The sequence below is a fragment of the Tinamus guttatus genome, unplaced genomic scaffold (assembly GCF_059628265.1).
Source record: "Tinamus guttatus ecotype Peru unplaced genomic scaffold, ASM5962826v1 Tinamus_guttatus_pri_ptg000376l, whole genome shotgun sequence".
Classification (NCBI taxonomy): domain Eukaryota; kingdom Metazoa; phylum Chordata; class Aves; order Tinamiformes; family Tinamidae; genus Tinamus; species Tinamus guttatus.
The window spans coordinates 1,624,446-1,642,565 of record NW_028288910.1 but is presented as its reverse complement, the minus strand read 5'-3'; the positions used below and the strand labels follow the sequence as shown (position 1 = coordinate 1,642,565).

General features: G+C 54.6%; 1 protein-coding gene across 1 annotated transcript in view; it reads left to right on the top strand.

Annotated features, from left to right (window-relative positions):
• ARHGEF26 (Rho guanine nucleotide exchange factor 26) overlaps positions 1-18,120 on the top strand; it is a 71,344-nt gene that overhangs the window by 22,177 nt on the left and 31,047 nt on the right. The window contains exons 4-5 of the mRNA XM_088530442.1: positions 16,681-16,881; positions 17,965-18,004. Coding sequence (XP_088386568.1) covers positions 16,681-16,881; positions 17,965-18,004 — 241 coding nt within the window. The remainder of the gene's footprint in view (positions 1-16,680; positions 16,882-17,964; positions 18,005-18,120) is intronic.

Genomic DNA, 18,120 nt, shown 5'->3' with positions numbered 1-18,120 from the left:
CTGTAAGGAACAGAAGGTTTGCTTGGCTCCAAAGAGCAAATCTGTGAATTTCTCTGGGTAAAAATTCGCTTTGGCAGAAAGCCTGTCAAAGGCCAGATCTAACAGGCACATCAGTTGCTTGATTTTTCTGTGGTAATTGCTATTTAGTTCAAATAATTACCCAAGCAAGGCCCCAATTACATGACACATACATTTCCATACAGCATCTAAATTTACAGAAGTATAAAAATAACACCTGGCGCCTGCAGCTCCCAGAGCAGCTCGGCTCAGCGCTAGGGTTTCTGCTGCAGCCCGTGGCCACGTTACTGCAAGACCCTTTTCTCTGAGCAGAGTCTGGGCAAAACTTGGTGTTTCCCTTGCAGCTGGAAAGAATTTTATAGGGCTCCTTATTTTTTCTGCATTAGTGTTTTTTACATTATTTTATGAAAACCATTAAAACCTGCTAAGAGAGTGCTGAAAATTTGATGTTTCGCACCCTTATAATAAGAGATTTCCACCTGTCTTCATGGTGCTGAGGTCACCGTAGCAGATTCCTCCCCTCCGAGCGCTGTTTGCAGAGAGCTCTGTGCGTCCCTGCCCGGGACGTTACGGACACTGCGCCTGAGGGCTCCGTGGAGAACCACGAGGCCGGTTTTGCCTGCGACCAGCATCATCTCCTTGCCTGGAGACCTCTTCATTCCTCTTGGATTCCAGACATGAACCTGTCTCTCAAGGCCGTTCAGGTTCAAAACTCTTTAAACTTTGCATTATGTATTTTTGTAGACTTAATTTATAGGAAGGGGTTTCAAGAAAACACATTAGGAAAAGACATAGCACCTTGGGCTGCTCGAACCTCATTAGATCATTTTAGAGATTTATTCTGGCTCTTGGGCGGGAAGAAGCAGCAGCCCCTTGGGAGGGAGCAGGGTCTGCCCAGCAGCCTGGAGTGAGGCGGCATCCGGCTCTGCCCAGCGCTCCGGGATATCGGGATATGGAGTGAGGCGGCATCTGGCTCTGCCCAGCGCTGCGGGATATTGGGATACGGAGTGAGGCGGCATCCGGCTCTGCCCAGCACTCCGGGATATCGGGATATGGAGTGAGGCGGCATTGCGGTTTTGCCCAGCACTCCAGGATATCAGGATACGGAGTGAGGCGGCATCCAGCTCTGCCCAGCGCTGTGGGATATTGGGACACGGAGTGAGGTGGCATCGCAGCCTTGCCCAGTGCTCCGGGATATCGGTGTGCAGCGGGGCACGGCGTGCTGCAGGGCACGGCTGCTGCCTCCCTTCGTTCCCAGCCCTTGCTTCGTGCGGTCGCTGCCAGGGCCAGCTCGGGCACGTGGCCGTGGCTGCAGTGACATCGCGACCAGGCGCAGGGCGCGCGTGGCGTGGCCGTGGGCGGCAGGCGCTCCTCGCCAGGGGTCGCCCGCTCGGTGGCCAAGGGCTGCCCTGCGCGTCTCGGCTGGTGGCCCGGGCTGCTGCAGCCTCGTCCCGCGGTGCCCTCGCGCCTGGGCCATCACCGGGCGCCTGCCCTTCTTCAGAGGCAACGGTGGGGGCTCTGGGATTCCCTCTGTCCAGCAGCGAGGCGGGGATGCACGCGGCGCGCGCAGTGACAGCGACGAGGGCGCCGCGGGCAGGGCGCCGTGCGGGAGCGGGGACAGCGCCCAGTGATGGTTGGGGACCAGGGTGCTGTACTGGGAGCAGGGGCAGGATGAGGGCGCCGCGGGCCAGCCGCTGCCCCAGGGAATGGCTGTTGCTGCAGTGCCACTTTGCGGCGGAAGCGAGAAGTGTGCGTGGGTGCGTGAGTGTGCGTGGGTGTGTGAGTGTGCGTGTGTGAGTGTGGGCATGTGCGTGTGGGCATGAGTGTGCATGTGTGTGCGCGTGTGTGCATGCCTGTGCGTGCCTCTGTGTGTGTGCGTGTGAGTGTGCATGCATGTCTGTGTCCGTGTGTGTCTGTGTGTGAGTGCACGTGTCTGTGCATGTGTGCGTGAGTGTGCGTGCATATGCGTGTGTGCATGTCCATGTGTGCATGTCCATGTGTGCGTGTCCGTGTGCGTGCATGCGTGTGCATGTGTGTATTTTCCCTGCACTCCGTAGAAGGCCGTCACCCAAGCTGTGGAGGTTCTGCCCGTGGTTTAGCCATGCCCAGCGCTGCAGCCCTGGTGCCCCCAGAGCTGCCCACGTGCCGTCCCGCAGCGCTGCCTAGATCGTTCCCTGCTTTGTTCCTTTCCCCTGGCAGCATTCTGCCCTTGGTGAGTCATTTTCCGTCCAAGTGCAGTCCGTTTTCCTCAGCAGATGCCCGCGGGCTGTTCTGTGGTTCATTACAGTCTCTTCTTGCCAGAGCATTCCTGCAGCGCTGGGCAGGGTGAGGACAGCAGCAGGAGAGGGTCACCACGGTCCCCTGCTTCTCCCCTAGCTCAGGCGAGACTCAGATCCTGCTCACGGTCGCTGTGTCTGGAGCGTACGTTATCCAAACATTGGTTCTGGGATAACATTGGGATCCACTGCAAGAAAAATATTTCTTCTTTGAGCCCCCATATCCTCTTTGGTGCTGAAGGATGGCTGACATGAAACCAACAGGGAGACACTTTGCCAGAGAGAAGTGGCCTCACTGTAACCTGGATGCTGGTGCATCTGGAGCAAAGTGCCCAAGACAGGTTGTCAAAGGATAAGAGTTCCCACCTATGCGATAACATGGTCCAAAATGAACATTGTGTTTTACTGCTTGCCAGAGGCTCTGGAAATATCTAGAGAGGAGCCTTCCTCCCCGGCCTGCCTTTCCAAGGATCAAATGCTGATCAGGTCTCAGCGACTAATGTTTAGTTATCAAGTGCTGTGGTAGATAGGCAGATGTTTACAGTGTTGGCTGTGAGCAAGCATAATGTGGTATTTTGATCTTTGCATGCTCAAAACCTCTGGATGACATAGATACTTTCGTCAGGATAACAGTGATTAAAGAAGTACCATGCAGTAAGTAGGAGAGAGACACTCTACAACACTTACAAAAACCTAAAAGAGAAAAGGATCTGCCCATAAGCAGCATTTTCTGGGAGGTATGTGACACGGGTTTCTCACGAAGTGTCCTACTGTTTCTGTTCTCTCTTGACTCCTCTAAGTCACCATGGCAGGCGCTAATCAAGTTCTTGTTTGTGACTTGTCAGTGCTTGTTAGGAAGCTGTTGCTACTAGGATCCAGATTACTACAACCATGATTCAGATTAGTTAGGTCAGTCAAACGGATTTTGTACAAAACCAAAAGAGCTGGTAACGCACTTCAAAACCTCTAAGGATTGAGCCCTTAACAGCAAAAGAGCATGCCCACCTCCTCTGGGTCACACTGCCCAAAGGGCCATTTTTTGGTCAGCTCTGTATTTTTATACTCACATATTTTTGTGTTCAGTTTACGCTCACGATTATTTCATAGTGTGTAATGGATATCTTTAGACATCAGCTCCTAATGCACGGAGTCGAGGCCCCTGCAAAGGACAGGAGTGTTCCTTGCTTTGCAGGGTGGGTGGAAGCCCCCTGCCCCCGGCACCGCTGTGCGTTGCTGGTCGTGGCTGATCACTTGTCCCGGCGCTGCAGCCGGTGGAGTCTGCCTGGGTGCTCTGTAGCTCTCTCAATACCCGCAGGCTGCAGCAGCTGCGCTTTCCCTTCCAAGAACAAACACGTTTTTATGAGATGAAGACCAGAGATTGCCTTGGTTTGATAGACCTGCCTTTGCAAAAGGATTATCCAGGGAGATTTTTATCTGCTCTGCCACCTTGGATAATCTCCTTTGCGAAGTAAATCCCTGTAGCTGCATGTGAAAGCTTGGAAGTGCGTGTGTTTTATCAGAGCTGACAAGCGGGATCCCGGCTGCCGCGCTGGAGAGCTGCAGGCACAGAGAGCGCTCAGGGGCTTTGCAGTCGGGTTCTGCAAACTCAGGAGGTTTGGGAAGAAGAGGAAAACTCAGGCAAGCATTCTGCCTTCTCTGCTGCAAAACACCTGCCGTGTAAGGGCAAAGCGTGAGGGATGGAGCGGGCCGAGGAGCTGCTGCTTCCGCAGGCAGGACAGCCCTGCCATCAGTCTGGAGGAGCTGCAGCTGGCCCTGGCCTCCAGCTTCATGACGGATCAGTGTCACGCTCTGAAAAATGGAAATGTGAGGGCCTTAAAATGATCATCTTTGAAGTTCTGCCCTTAGTGCAGAAGGACTTCTCCCTTCTCCCTTGTCCCTTCCTCACGCAGTTGTCACTCCCAGCGGCGTGGCGGGGAGGCAGAGCAGGACGCAGAGCGGCCCCGGTCCTGCTGGGCTCCCTGCAGCCCTGCCTGTCCCCCTGCACTGCTGCTCACACACCTGCGCCGTCATCTTCAGAACCTGAGTGGTACTCTACCCACATCCAAAGATCATCCTGGAAACAGGCTCTTCGTTTCCTTCCCTCCTTCTTACTCCCGCGTGGACGTGGCCTGGGTGCAGGCAGCAGGAAGCACCTGGTGCTGTCACCAGCAGTCACCAGCTGACGGGTGCAAGAAATGCAGCTTTGCAGGAGTCGCCAGCGCTGGAGCTGCAGGTGCCGAGCGCGGGGCAGCGTGCTCAGAGCGGGGCCGGGCCTGCGGACTTCGCCCGAGGAGGTGGAGCCGGCGCTCGGTGCCGGGGCCGCGCGTGCGTTACCGTCCCCGCGGCACCGGGACCCGTGTGCCAAGAGCAGAGCGGGACGCCGCGCGCGGGCCTGTGCCGCTGGGCAGGGTGACGAGGACCCGGCTCGGCATCGTCACGCTGGACCTGGCGTGCTGTAGCAAGTCGGTGTCGGGATGGCCGTGTGCCGTGCGGCGCGGAGCGCGGCGTCCGGCCCGCTGCGGCTGCAGGGGAGGAGGGTGCATCTGGCCCTGCGGTTACCGCAACGTGCCAGGTCGTGACACGGCCAAACCCGCGCGGCGGCTCCACGGTGTCCCCAGCGCTTAACGACGGCCTTCAGCTCTGCGGTGCTCGGCGGGAGGAGCTGCTGCGTGCAGTAGTCCTGCCGTTGGGAGTGATTAACCTGCAGCGCTGCGTTCCCATCGGTTCAAATCGGTTTGGTCTTTGCACCCAGTCTGCTGTCACACCCACTGCTGACTCGGATGTGTGTTGCCTGCCTGGGATGTTTTCCCCAGAGCTACAGTTAGGTGCCCTGTTCCAAGAGTCTCTTGGTAAAATATGTTGGACACTTAACTACAGAATTAGCAACTTCTCACAGGGCTTGTACCTCTCCAGAAGATTTACTATCCATTTCAGCAGAAGCACTGTACTCTCATGGAGTAAAAAAAAATCCCGTCATCTCTTTCTGCCGGCCCTCAGGAATTGCTGGAGACTCTTTGTGCGGATGCAGCCCCTCAGCGGCAGCGCCGCGCAGCAGAGCCGTGCGGCCCCTTCCCGGGGTTAGAGGGAGATAAACAGCTCTGTCTAGTGGCAATTCCAATAACTACAGCAGAAGGGCTTCATTATTTCCAGCAGAACCCAAGCCATATGTACTGAGCTGAGTGAGTTTAAAAATACGTTGCTGGCTCACTTTGTCGCGTGGAAAAGGCTGCAGGTACTGCTGGAGCTGCACTGATTCAGCATTGGCATGTTGTGACAAAACAACCTCCCGAGCACTGCAGCCTGTAGAGAACAAGTGTTCTTCGTGAGTAAATTCATACTTAGCGTTAGGGAAACTCATTAGTTAGGGTTAGGCTTAGAGGGTAGGATTAGGATTGGAAAACTCCTAAGGTTACATTTATAGTAGGATTGATCTTTGACTGGAGTATCTCAGTACCACAGTGATCAGTTAAACCTGGGAGGTGATGTTTTTTCTAGCAGCCCTAGCATTTGCTCAGGTGGATGGAATCATACAAATGGGCCTAGACAAGCAGAACTTCTTCTTCAGCTGAAAGCTGTTTTACTGACACAGGGGTTTTATGCCCGTAGGCTGCAGAAGCTTCCCCTGACGGCAGCTTTATCCTATGCTCTGTTCTGGCATGACTGGAGCAGAGGAGCCTTGGGGCACAGGTAAGGCCATGTCCTGCGGCCGTAGGGCCACCCTCTCCCTTGTCCCACCAGCTTTCTGTGTCTAAGCTTTTGCCTGGGGTCTTAAAAAATGTGGCTGCTCAGTGGGTGGCTCCCCTGCCCGCGTCCCTTGTCCCGCTCTGCGGGCTCAGCCCCGCACCAGGCAGGCCGTGGCACACGGGCCTGTTCCTGAGCGGGAGCAAAGAAGGTCTCCCCGCGCAAGGGGGAGAGCAGTGCGAGGGGAGGAGGTGGGCAGGCGAGGGGAGGAGGTGGGCAGGCCGTTGGGGTTGCGGCTGGTTCGTGTGTGTCTGTGTGTGGCTGGATACACACAGGCGTCTGTGCAAAGTGCAGCCAGGTGCGGGAGCAGAGCTGCTCCTCGCCGCGGTGAGTCACAGCACACACAAGTAGCGCAGAGCGCGTGCAGCAGCTCGGGGAAGGGCTCGGCGTGCGCCGCCTGCCTGGCGCCCGCGGCTCGGAGCCGGGCAGAGGTCGGAGCTGGGCGGGCCGGGTGTCACGAGCGTCGCGGGCAGCGTGTCCTGCTGCCGCAGGAGGCCGGAGCGGGAGTGCGCGCGCTGGCACCGCGGCTGCCACCAGTGCTTTACATCCAGAGCCCTGCTGAAACAAGGACTGTTCTAGCGGGACAAGCTTAACCGCTTCCCTGCAAGCCCAGCAGTGGGGACAGCAGGAGGATCACGGCTGTTCCTTGGGAATGGAGTGTGGCAGGACTTGCCTGTGAGGTCCAAGCTTGCGTGCCTTCCTGATGCTTCCAGTAAAGCCAAGGGAATGTTTTAAAGGAATGCGCTTGTTAAATCTGGCTCCTCCCTTTTAACACCTCCCCTAAGCGATGTAGCCTGCAGCCTTGACTCACTTCTGCATAAGCAAACACTGAAGATAAGCAGAGAGACACAAGGATGGAAACCTGCAGGCTGCAAATTGCCCTGCCCAGAAGCAGTTCAGGACTTTGATTCCCATCCTTTCCTGAGCTCTGTCAGGGCTTTTCACCACGTGCCCCATGATTTTGCATTATTTCCTTCCTCTCTAGGAGGGCAGGTTGAATCTGGTGTGTTATTTTTCTCAGCTATTTCTGTCCTATGTCTTTAAAGCTGCAAGTCTTGGATCATGTCCCCCTTTTTCCGGTCTCCTCTTGTGCTGTGGCTTCTTCTTGCACCTCCCTTTACAAGTCCTGATGCACTGCGCTGTCTTCGTGCTCTCCTGGCTCCTCCAGGCCTCGCCATCGCCCGCGCTTGCCGCGCGTTGGCCGCCTCTCGCTTTGCAGGCTTCACCCCGCGCTCTCGCCGGGATCTGCTCCCTTGGGGAGTTTGGGGGGTGTTTTTTGCCTTCTTTATTTCCTCTCCTGCCTGTGCTGTTTGTGGTGGCTCTGCTTTGGTGTCAGGCTGGGCTCTGGGCAGGCCCGAGGCAGACCGTGTCCAAGTGCACCAGGGGCCTTTCTGCATCTGTACCGGTGTATATGGAAGAGAAGTTAGGTCCTGGGAATCTCGCCCTGGAAAGGGAATGTGTTTTGGATGGGTGTTGTATACGGTCCAGCTAAGCTTTGTGCAGCCTCTTTGACGAGGCCTTCAGGGTTGTTTCCAGTAACTGTGCTCATAGTTCCCCGTGGAAGGCTGCAAAAACCCTGCTACATACGGGCAGGATGTTGGGCTCGCAGCTTCACGGCTGGGGTAGACTGCATGTTCAGCTGGAGCCTTGTAAAGATTATTCAGAAAGAAACTTCTGGTTTAATAATGCGAGTCATTAACTTCTGTAGCTCTTTATCTAACATGAGACTTTGAATAGAGAAGAACAGAGGATTAGCAGGGCTTTGATTTTTGCCCCAAATGCTCTAATGCCTGTTACTGCTGCGTGCAGTGTAAGTGACAGTTTAGCAGCCGGGTAAGCATAAGCCTGTGAGCTCCTTGTGCATAACAATCCAACGGGAATCGTGTGCGTTGAGGCACGGGAGCGCCGGGAGATCCCTCCCTCCGCCTTCCCGGCGGGAAGCGCAGCCGGCGTTGAGGTCATCCTCCCCACAAGGGACACTTGTGTTCCTGTGGGCCCTGCAGAGCTCTGGTGTTCTCGCAGGGTCCCAGACAGGGCTCTGATTTGCTCCTCACGTTTGACTTACGCACAAACAGAGCCCCTCGCAACGCAGGGATAGCAGTGCCCGGCTCCTCGGAGCTCTGTTTGCCTCCTTTCGAAGGAGGGAGCCAAACAGTAACTTCGTTAAGTAGCTAATTGGCCATAATGATCGCTTGTGACTGCCCTTGCTGCTCCAGAGCCCCGACCTAGAGCTGGGCATCACGGAAGGCCCATGAAAAAGCCTATTAGAAACTTTTTCTCAAAGCACTGAAACCAAAACAGAGGCCTTATTTATTAAAATGATTAAGTCATTTTCATTTTCACAGAAAATATTTTTGGCCTGTGGGTGCAGGCTTGGGCAGTGCCTGCCTTCCGCTTGTTTTCCCAGTGTCGGAGCCGTTCTCGCTCCGAGCGCTGCCCGGCCTGCCCTCGGCGCTGCGGACACGGGCGCAGTGGCGGCCGCATTCCCGAGAATCCCAGCAACTCTCCCTATCTTACTTTTTTTTCTTTTTAAAGGGTCTCCTTTATTAATTTCATTCTTAAGTTTTTTAATAGTTTAATGTACAATTAAATGTGTCCTGTTTCATTCTCATGTTTCAGAACAGTCTTTTCACTTCTCTTTCTCCAAATAAAACCAAACAGACAAAATGCGAAGCATGTGCAACTAAAAAAGTGTCCATAGCCCAGCAGAGAATAGGGAACTCTAAGTCTTGAAACCTCTCTCTTAATGAATCCCAGTGTTCCCTGCCTGCCTGTTAATGTGGCTCTATTATATCTGCTGCCTCGCCTGCCTCTCTTTAGCTTGAGAAGAGCCTTTCACACTGCATTTCTCAGACACAGAGCTAAAACCACGCTGGGCTTTTCTTTCACCCTGACAAGAGCCTTTATGTGTGTGCACTGGCTGCTCTCTGCTTGCCGCCTGGTTCGTCAGCCCTGCGCGGATTGGGAGCAGCGCTCCGTGGCGTCGCGGCGGCTGCTCGGAGCAGGACCTTGGTGCTTCGGGAAGGTGCAGCCCGTTTCTGATGGTGTCCTGTGCACATCCCTCCCTTCCCGGGTCGCGGCGGAGGCCCCGCCGCAGGCTCCTGCTCACAGAGGTGCACGTGGGTGTTCAGAGTTCCCTGCTCTGCGACGGGGCACAGGAGACCTGAGGAATCAGTTGCTTCCAAATCGTCTCATTCACAATGCAAACAGTGCATAAAATGCCAAGTAGATCTGTATTTAAAGTCCTTCCAAGTGCAGAAATGCAAGGAGTTTAATAGAGGCGTGTGATTCTGTTAAAACACTGTTTTCTCTCTGAAATAATAACCGTGGATTAAATCCAGTGGCTAATGAAGAAGCAGAATTAGGCTATGTAGTCAAGGGGCCAAAAAGGTTTTCTGGTTCCAGAGTAACTAAGTAATGCGTTGGTGCAAAGTGGGATTGTGCCCTTACGATGGGAGAGGGTTTTTAGACCTCGAGTAGCCCCTTTGGTGCAATGCAGCGTGGTTCTAACAGGCCTCTCCTCCTGGGTTGCAGACCTGCTGCTGGTTTTCAGGCTTTGTTTCACACAAGCCTGCCCTCCCCACGGCTCCTGCTCTTCCCGCAGCTCTCGGGAGTCCCAGCTGGACCGTTTCCGTGTTTTAGCTGAGGTTTGGGGTGGCTGGTTACAGTTAAGTAATCTGGGCCAAGAATATCAATGTGGCTTTTATCATTCTGTTTGGACTTTTCAGTTAATGGTTTACTTAAAATAAAGATACATATTTGCTGTGGAGTTTGCTAGCCAGTCATAACTGTCTGGAGTATTTCAAATATTTCTAGGTCTTTGCTCACAAACATGGGAACATCTGTAGCCAGCTTTCCCTTTTAATGTCTCTCACTTTAAGCTTAAATATTTTCCTTGGAATGGGATGGAGGGGATGCTGGGGAATCGGCAGTTGAACTTCATGTTATTGATTAAGCGCGGCTTGATGCCCAGCAGGGACGTGGTGAGTGTCACCCTGTTTGGGGGCTGTGCTGGGCTTGTGCTCTGCTCGCTCTGCGTCATGTAGACTCCCTACCAAAGGTGCTGCAATTCACCTCCTCGTCCCAGTTTTATATGGTTAACTGTAATTTTTTGTATCCCTGTGATACTCTTAAAGCAGTTTAAACCTGGCTTTTATAAATCTAGCTCAGAAAATCACGCTAAATAGTAAACTCATGTAGGAGTATTTGCAGAGGGGTTTGGCTGAGCGGCGCTGAACTGCTGTAGGGTATTCAGAGCTGTTTAGGTGTGGGCTGTGGCGCGGCGCAGCCCGCGGTGCAGGGCCAAATTCCTCCCCGGGACCTTTGCTGTGCAGCTGTTGCCAAGTCACAAGAGTCCACGTGCAAACACGGGTGCCATTAAATCCATAGAGGTTCGTGGAAGGAGAATCTTCCTGCGTGGTGAAAATGCCAGTCCTCTTCCCTTCAGCACAAGGGCGCTCACTGCTCACACGCATTTCTAGCTGGCGTTTAACATCCTTGAGCTGGGTCTTAATAATAATTGCCCTTTCTAAAACACACATTGAACTCAAGGCAAAGTAATTAACATCATTTATTTTGCTTAATTTGCTATTTGAAGGAAGGGATAGTTATGAATGCAGAGCAGGAAGATCAATTTCAAGCTGGGCAAATTGACTCGTAACACATTTTTCAATGTTCACATAGGAAAAAGAAATGCAGCTCTTAAATACTTTCAGGCACATGGTTTTTCATTTCCTGAGAAAATTTGTATAAAATGAGAATGGGGCGCAATTGTGTTAACCCGATGCAGCAATCCAGAAGGGCAGCTGTGGGGAGCCGGGCGGTTTTGGGCTGGGCTCCCAGGAAGCTGGTGTGTGTGCAGGTCTTCAGCCCCCTTCCTTCCCCGGCTCCGTGCCCCGAGGAGCCACCTGCTGTGTGAAGGAGCCAAACCTGACTGCAGTTCCCGCTGGGGCAGAGCTCTGCGGGCCCCTCGCGATAAGGTTTTTCCCGAGTCATTTGGAAAGCGTGCGAGTTCTTGTTCAGGTTTATAACAGAGCGCGTTCTGCGCGCCGGCGGCAGCGGGCAGGGCCTCTCCTTGCGTTGGGTCGGGCATTGCCGCTCTGGAAGAAGGCCGTCCCCAAGGCCTTGGCCACCTGCAATGGGATTTCAGCGATAAAACCAGTGCGCGACTGCTCCAAAAGCAGACCGAAGGGCACCGAGAACGCTCCATCTGCGGGAGCTTGTTTCCTAAATCACGTCGCTAATCTCAGCCAGGCAGATGTGCTGCTCGGCAGAGCCCGGCGGGGCGGCCCAGCGAGCGCGCTGCATCCCTGCCCCATCCAGGCCTGCTGCCTTGGGGGCCCTGCTCTGGGCTGCGACTTCAGCCTTCCCCTCTGCTCCTCTCCCCGGGTTCTCTGCAGCGGTTTTTCCCGCACGTTCGCAGGCGTCTCGGCCGCTCGTGTTCACGCAGGAGGTCCCTGGCGTCCCCAACCCTGGCACGGCTCCTCTCCTTCCCGCTCCCCCTCGGCGCTGCCCGGCAGCTCCAGCGCTTCCCTTGCCGGGAGGACCCTTCTGGCCAGGCCCGGCTTCGCTCGGCGCCGCGGCGGGACCCGGCAGCGCCGTGGAGACGGTGCCCGGCGGGAGCGCCGTGGCCCTGGGAATGGGAGCGGTAGAGCCAGCTCGGGTGGGTTTGAAATATAATCACAAATAAGCTGTTACACGTACAAGTTGTAACAAATAATTACATCTTGTATGTACAAGTGTAAAAATTACCAAATCTGAGAAGAATATAAATAACACAAAGCACCAAGAACCACGGGTGTTTGGCTGGAATCCCATTTCTTGCACAGTCTTCCTCTTGGGTTTGCCGAAGTCACTCTTGATACTCCTGTATGATACGCAGCGGTGGTGGTGCAGCCACCTTGGAGTTTGGAAGATGTGGATTGACCTGGCTGCCCTGCTGGCAATGGAGACGTCCTGGGTGGCCACGGAGAGGCCATCGAGGTCCTTGTCCCCGCAGCTGGGGGTGCCTGTCCTCCCGAGCACACTGGGACAGGGGTAGCACACGAGCCGGCCGAGCACCGGGGCGAGGGCTCCTGAAGGATGCCCGAGTTGTGTTTAATGGTTGTGCTTGCTGTGCTTCGGTGGTTCGTGCACTTGTTTGGGTGTGTGTGTATATATACACATATACATACATGTCTGAACATTTTAAACATCAGGAATTATTTCGGTGGAACTATGTGGGTAATCCTGCACTGCAGTTCTGTTTTTGCTATGAGTAGTCTCTCATCTTAATTAACATAAGGTTGTTTTAGAGCAGTGCATTGTGAAAATTACTTCACAGGGGCATGCTGTCCGAAGAAAGGCAGTTGGTTCTGAAGGCGGGGATGTGTTGGGTGGAAGAGCAGAGGGATTTAACGAGTGTTCAACCTGGGATGCATCTTTCCATTCTCAAGGACCTTCTGAGAAGCCCAGGTGCAAGTGACCCTTGCAGTTCTGCTGCCTGGTGGGTGAGGAAATGAGTTGCAGTGAAGGTAAAGGATGCAAAAGGGACTCGTATGGCAGACGTGATTTCCACGTGAGAAGAGCACTCCAGTGATTGCTAGCAAATGAGAGCACAAGTCTGACTGGAAAGGAGATAACTGCAGAAAATTATACTTGAGCTTCAAGAAACCGTACTGCTGAATTGCAGAGCACACCACGGAGTGCATCGTGGTATTTGAAACCCATTGAAGTTAACTAGAAGATCGAGAATTAATTTGGAACACTTTAGCTGCTTGAAGAGGAAAGATTGTAAAAGTGCACAATTTTCAAAGTGTTTAGGAAAGTAGCAGTCTTAAATAATCTTTTTTTTTTGTATATTTAAAGTATATTATTGCAAAAAACCCTCCCGACATTATTTGGACAGCACAGTGTGCGTGGTACTCTGCCATGCAGAGCAACTGATAAAGTGAGAGAATGATCCACTAAATGGATTGGGGAATTAGTCATATTGCAGCTAAAATGATCCTGGTCCGGCTGAGGCAGTGACAGAACGGCCCCAGTGTTGAGCAGGGCCAGGTCTCACCTGTTCTGCGTGTGCTCACGCAGTTTCCACTGAAGGAGCTGGGCCAAGAGGGGCAGCAGACGGTGCCAGTAGCAGCCTTGAGCGTGAGGGGAAGGGGCAGCGCGGGCACCTGCCTCGCTTTGTGCTCCGGGCTGCTGCGCTGCTGCTGCTGCAGGAGGCTGTGGGTTCAAGGTCCTTTTGGGGGTGCGCACGGGCTTTGAGCCTCAAGTTGTGGTGCACAAAACGTGGTGCTCCCTGTGCCAGCTCGGACACACCGCTGAAAACGAAGCTGTTGGAAGCGGCTGCCCGGCTCTGTGTTCGTGGGGGCTCTGACATTCACCAAATTCCAGCATTACAGCCAGCAAAGGGGAAGGCTGCACACAGCCACGGGTTAATCAGTTATCCAGCTGCCTGGAAGCGAAGCGGGGCCGGGATTCCTGGAGAGCAGCCGCGCTGCCGCATGCCGGCGTTGCACCAGAGAGGTGCGGGTCTGGCAGCTGCACGTGCTGCCCGCGGCAGGGCGCAGCGCGGCCGGCCAGGGGGACGGGCAGGGTGACAGGGTCCCTGGTCAGGAGCTGGCACACGTCGCCTCTGTGACACTCGGCCTGGAAGGCGCTGCAGAAATGGGGGCGTTTCTTGCGCCAGTTGGACGGCGTGAATCAAACCCATCAATTCCTCTCTGTCACTAAAGCAGACAGCAAAAACACGACACTTTCCCAGATGTTTCTGAGTCTGTGCGAGCTGCGTGTTCGCTCTGAATCCTGTGCCCTGGAGACTGAGGAGCAGCTCCTGGCAGGCGCCCCGGGATGCCCTCGTGCCCTCTCAGTGCCTCGGGCCTCGGCGCACGCACAGGGGCTGGGAACAGCGCGTCCTGCTGCTGTAACTTTCCCAGACGTATGTTTACGCTTACGTCGGCTGTTATATGTTATCTTGAGACAATCTCCCGTTTGAATCTAAATGACAACGAAAATGTAATTCTGCTGTAGGGGGTTTGAGAGAAGTATATATTCAAATACTTAAAATATCTAGGGAATAATAGTGATTATATTGTCCACCCATTTAAAAATTATCCTACAGATTCCATACAATTAGTAGTGCATGCAGGTATTGTAAAGTCACAGGAATTTCGTAATAAATAAATTCACCCATGCTTCCTCTCTGATTTCCTAGAGGGAATCGTGCTGTCGAGTTAGCAGTCCATGCCAAAATCCCATGTGCTGAAGTTGGGCATCGAGGGCACACGGAGCAGAGCTGAACTCCGATTCCTGCGCAGTAACAGTCAGGTACATCTCGGCCGGTTCTGCTGATTTTACACCTGTGTGTCCTCGGGTCCCTTCGTGCTTTCAGAGGGCCCCGGATGATCCTGGCGGACTGAACTCAGCCGGTAGCTCTTGACCCAGTGATCACCAGTAGGTTGCCTGATGTTTGAAGTGCCAGCCCTATCTGGAAAATAATTGTGAAGTTAGATTCGAAATTTCTTATTTTTTAGTTCAGTCTCTGATTTTCTTGGAATTTTATACAGCGGCATGATCAATCTAAGGCTGGCAATTATAAATTATACTTTTATTTTTGCAGATTTTCCCTGTCCCTAAAGCCTAGAGGCAAAACTCGGCGTTACAATATTGAATAGGAATTTGTTGATAGACGCAGTTAGCGATATGCTGCAGCAGCAGCGGCCGTGTTCCGGGCTGGGCGTTACGCCGCGGAGCCTGAGCGCCGCCGGTGCTCGGGTGGCACGGGGGCGACCGCGGACACCCCGTGGGACACGCCGGGTCTGTAACGCGCCAGGGCTCGCGCCTGCAGCTCGGGAAGGAGGCCTGGAGCGTTCCCGGGCTGGCGCTGCCGTGCTGCCACTGTGCAGACGAGAGCAGTACACGAGCACGGCATGGGTTGGCGTGTGCACGTCGCGCTGGAAACAGAGCTGTGCCTCGGGTGAGCTGCTGCAGCGTGAGCTCCTCGAGCGCGGGCCGCCTCTGCGCCCGAGGCAGCGTCAGTGTTCGGAATTACTGAGAAAAGTGTATTCTGCATTTGGACAGGGAGAAACATGACCCATTCTTCATTTTTCTTGGTTTTCAGAGATTTCTTCATTTTGAGATTTTCAGGATTTCACACATTCACCATTGAAAAAGAGAGAAAAAAAAAAAGTAAAAAAGTAGCCATCTTTAATTTGTAGGGCCCGAAACTTGTTACGATGAACTGTCCTATGGATACCAAGGCATGTTGGCATGCTGAAAGACCGACAAGTAGATAAATGCACCCTGGTTCGGTGCAAATTTGGGCGTTTCGATCTTTGGTACCAGCTGGAAGACGGTGCATTGACTTAAAAATGTCCCTGGTAAATGTTGACGACGTTGATGGGGGTGAAGGCGCGTGTCCTGCCCCGGGGCTCGCGGCGCTTCGCGGCCGGCTCCTCCGAGCTGCAGCTGTGGCGCCCGCGGAACCAGCTCCCTCCACCTGCTCTTCAGCTCTTTTTCCACGTTGGAAAAGAACCTCTGGGGTTTTGTACCGAAGCTGTGCGTTGTGTGAGATGTTAATTATTACATTTCAGTTTCCTTCTCTAAAACTGTGCAGTTGATTTTACTTTTATTATAACTTTAATGTTATTGCAGGAGTCTTGCTTCTCTTTTGTAGTGTATGGAATTGAATGCTGAGGTCACCGTTCGGAAAGGAAGATTATTTCTTTAATTGAATCATATTTAATTTGCATGTGCAAGAGAATAATCTTGTAAAAGCCGATTTCTTCAATTATTAATTAGTGGGTTTTATGATCTAAGTAATGTGCTGTGACTGTATCCAATTTCTTTGGCAGGTTCATATGGAAAGTCTAGAGTTAATTGGAGAAATAGTCCTGTGCGTGATTTTTCTTCACGTTGGTGCATAGGGCTGTGACACCTGGGTGGCAGCTGAGCTGGCGCTCGAGCTGCGCCTGTGGCTCTTCCCGCGAGCTCGGCCTGCCTGGGGCTGCTCTCGCGGCCGGTCCGGGTCTAATAGCAGTGCGCTTTGCTTCACTTCAGTCTTAATCACTTTTTCCCTTGGATTTTGCTGCTGGGGGAATTACTTTGTGCGCCCTCTCCGCACGGATGAGAGCAGGTGCCCGTGCGTGGGGGCTGCCTGGCACGCCGCGCGGTGCAGGGGCTGCGCCAGGAGCGTCCCAGCTCCGGGTGAGGATCGCGCCGGCGGGAGCCCGCGCGCTGGCACGGTGCTGTGGAAGCAGAGCCGCCGTCCCCGCGGACGTGGAGAGCCCTTCTAGCTGCCGGGGCGCAGCGAGGGGACGTGGTCCCCGCGGGGAGGCGCAGGTGAGGGCAGCGCGGGGCCACCAGCGCTGCCGGCCGCAGCCCGCTGTGTCCCGGTGCTCTGCGTGACACCCGGGCGGGCTCTGGGCGACCCCGCAGGGTCCCGCAGCAGCGGGGCGGCCCCGCCGTGCGCGGGGTCCCGGGCAGGGGCAGCCCCGTGCGCAGCCGGCGCGGGGCGGGCCGAGCCGAGCCGTGCCGTGCCGGGCCGGACGGGGAGGCCCCGCCCCGGGCCGCGGCGCCGCCGGCCATGGAGCGCGAGCGGCGCTGCGAGCGGCGCCCGATGCCGCGGCCGCCCGGCGCAGGCAGGGCCCGGCCGCGCTCCTACCAGAGCCCCGCGGGGCTGCTGGTCACCGACTTCCCCGTGCACGAGGACGCCGAGGAGGCGGCGCAGGGCAGCCCGTGCGCGCTGCGCCGCGGCCTGCGCTCCACCTCGTACCGGCGCGCCGTGGGCAGCGGCGCCAGCGACAAGAACTGCCTGTCGCAGCCCGTGCTGCGGCCGCTGCCCGAGGACCGGGGCAGCCCGGGCACGGTGAGTCCGCGCGGGGGGGACGGGGGCGTCCGCGCGGAGCCTCCTCGAGCCGCGGCCCCGGGCGCTGCCCCGTCCCGGGAGCGCCGCGCGGGGTAACCCCGGGTCCGGGAGCGCAGCGGGGCTGAACCCGGGGAGGCCCCGTGGAAGCCTCCCCGGCAGCGCGTGCCGGGAGCAGCGGGGTGCCCGCTCCCCGCGCTGCTGCCGCTGCCCTTGCGAGCGGCAGCCGGCACCGAACGTTCCTGCGCTGCAGCTGCAACATGAGCACAGACCGAAACAGAGCTTTCCTTGGCTATATCATGTTGTTGTAAGCTATTATTTAGTTTTGTTTTTCAGTTCTTATTTTAATAGGTTGATTTCTGGTGTTCCAGAACTGTGTAATAAGGTACTTCAGCTAACACACTAAACCAGTGGCTATTAATATAATTATCAGCTTCATGACAGTTTTCAGGCAAATTAAAAATCATGGGTATGGGAGGTTTTGCAAAAATGGCATAAGTGACAAAATAGCAATAGCTCTAGCTGTGAACCCCTTCTGAGCAAGGGGTTTGCTAGCAGAGCATCTTTATCAAAAGCAGTGAGAAGTTGTGCTTAAAACGGGACAACCTGGCAGTGCTCATCTGAACACCCTGCGCTCTTTTGACTAGCAACACTTTTATCAACTTCTTAGTTTATACAAGTTGTTGCAGCGAGCCGTCTGTTTGGTTGCCAGGGTTTTGTTTGGGTCTGCAGGCGCTGGTGTGCGGGTGCCCTGCGCGGCCCCGGTGCCGCGCGAGGGGAACGCGGCCGCGGCGCGAAGGGGCTGCGAGGCCTCCTGTGCAGAATGCCTGGAGGAGCCGGGCAGGAGGCGACAACCGGGGGAATGCGGGTGAACAAGGTGCCAGAGAAGAAAAGGGAGGAGCTGCTCCACATGTGTTCGATGAAACAATAGTTGTCATGGATGGTTTTCCAGCAGCAAAAGGTCACGGATTCGGGATTTTTAATTTAGTGCCTTAGGATCAGATAAAATACAAGCTGTTGATACTGTTGGTTGCTTTGTGTTCTTCTTCTAACGTTTATTTCTCTCTTCCTTGTTGATATTATTAGAAGAAAATCCCGAAGGCACAAGGGACGTTTGATGGGGAAGGTAAGACCTTTTCTATACGGACTTGATGATGTGCTGAAATCACAAGAGAAATGAACCTCAGGATCCCTTTTTTACAGTTCTTGAATACTGGCACAAAGTCCTTGGTTTTCAATAAT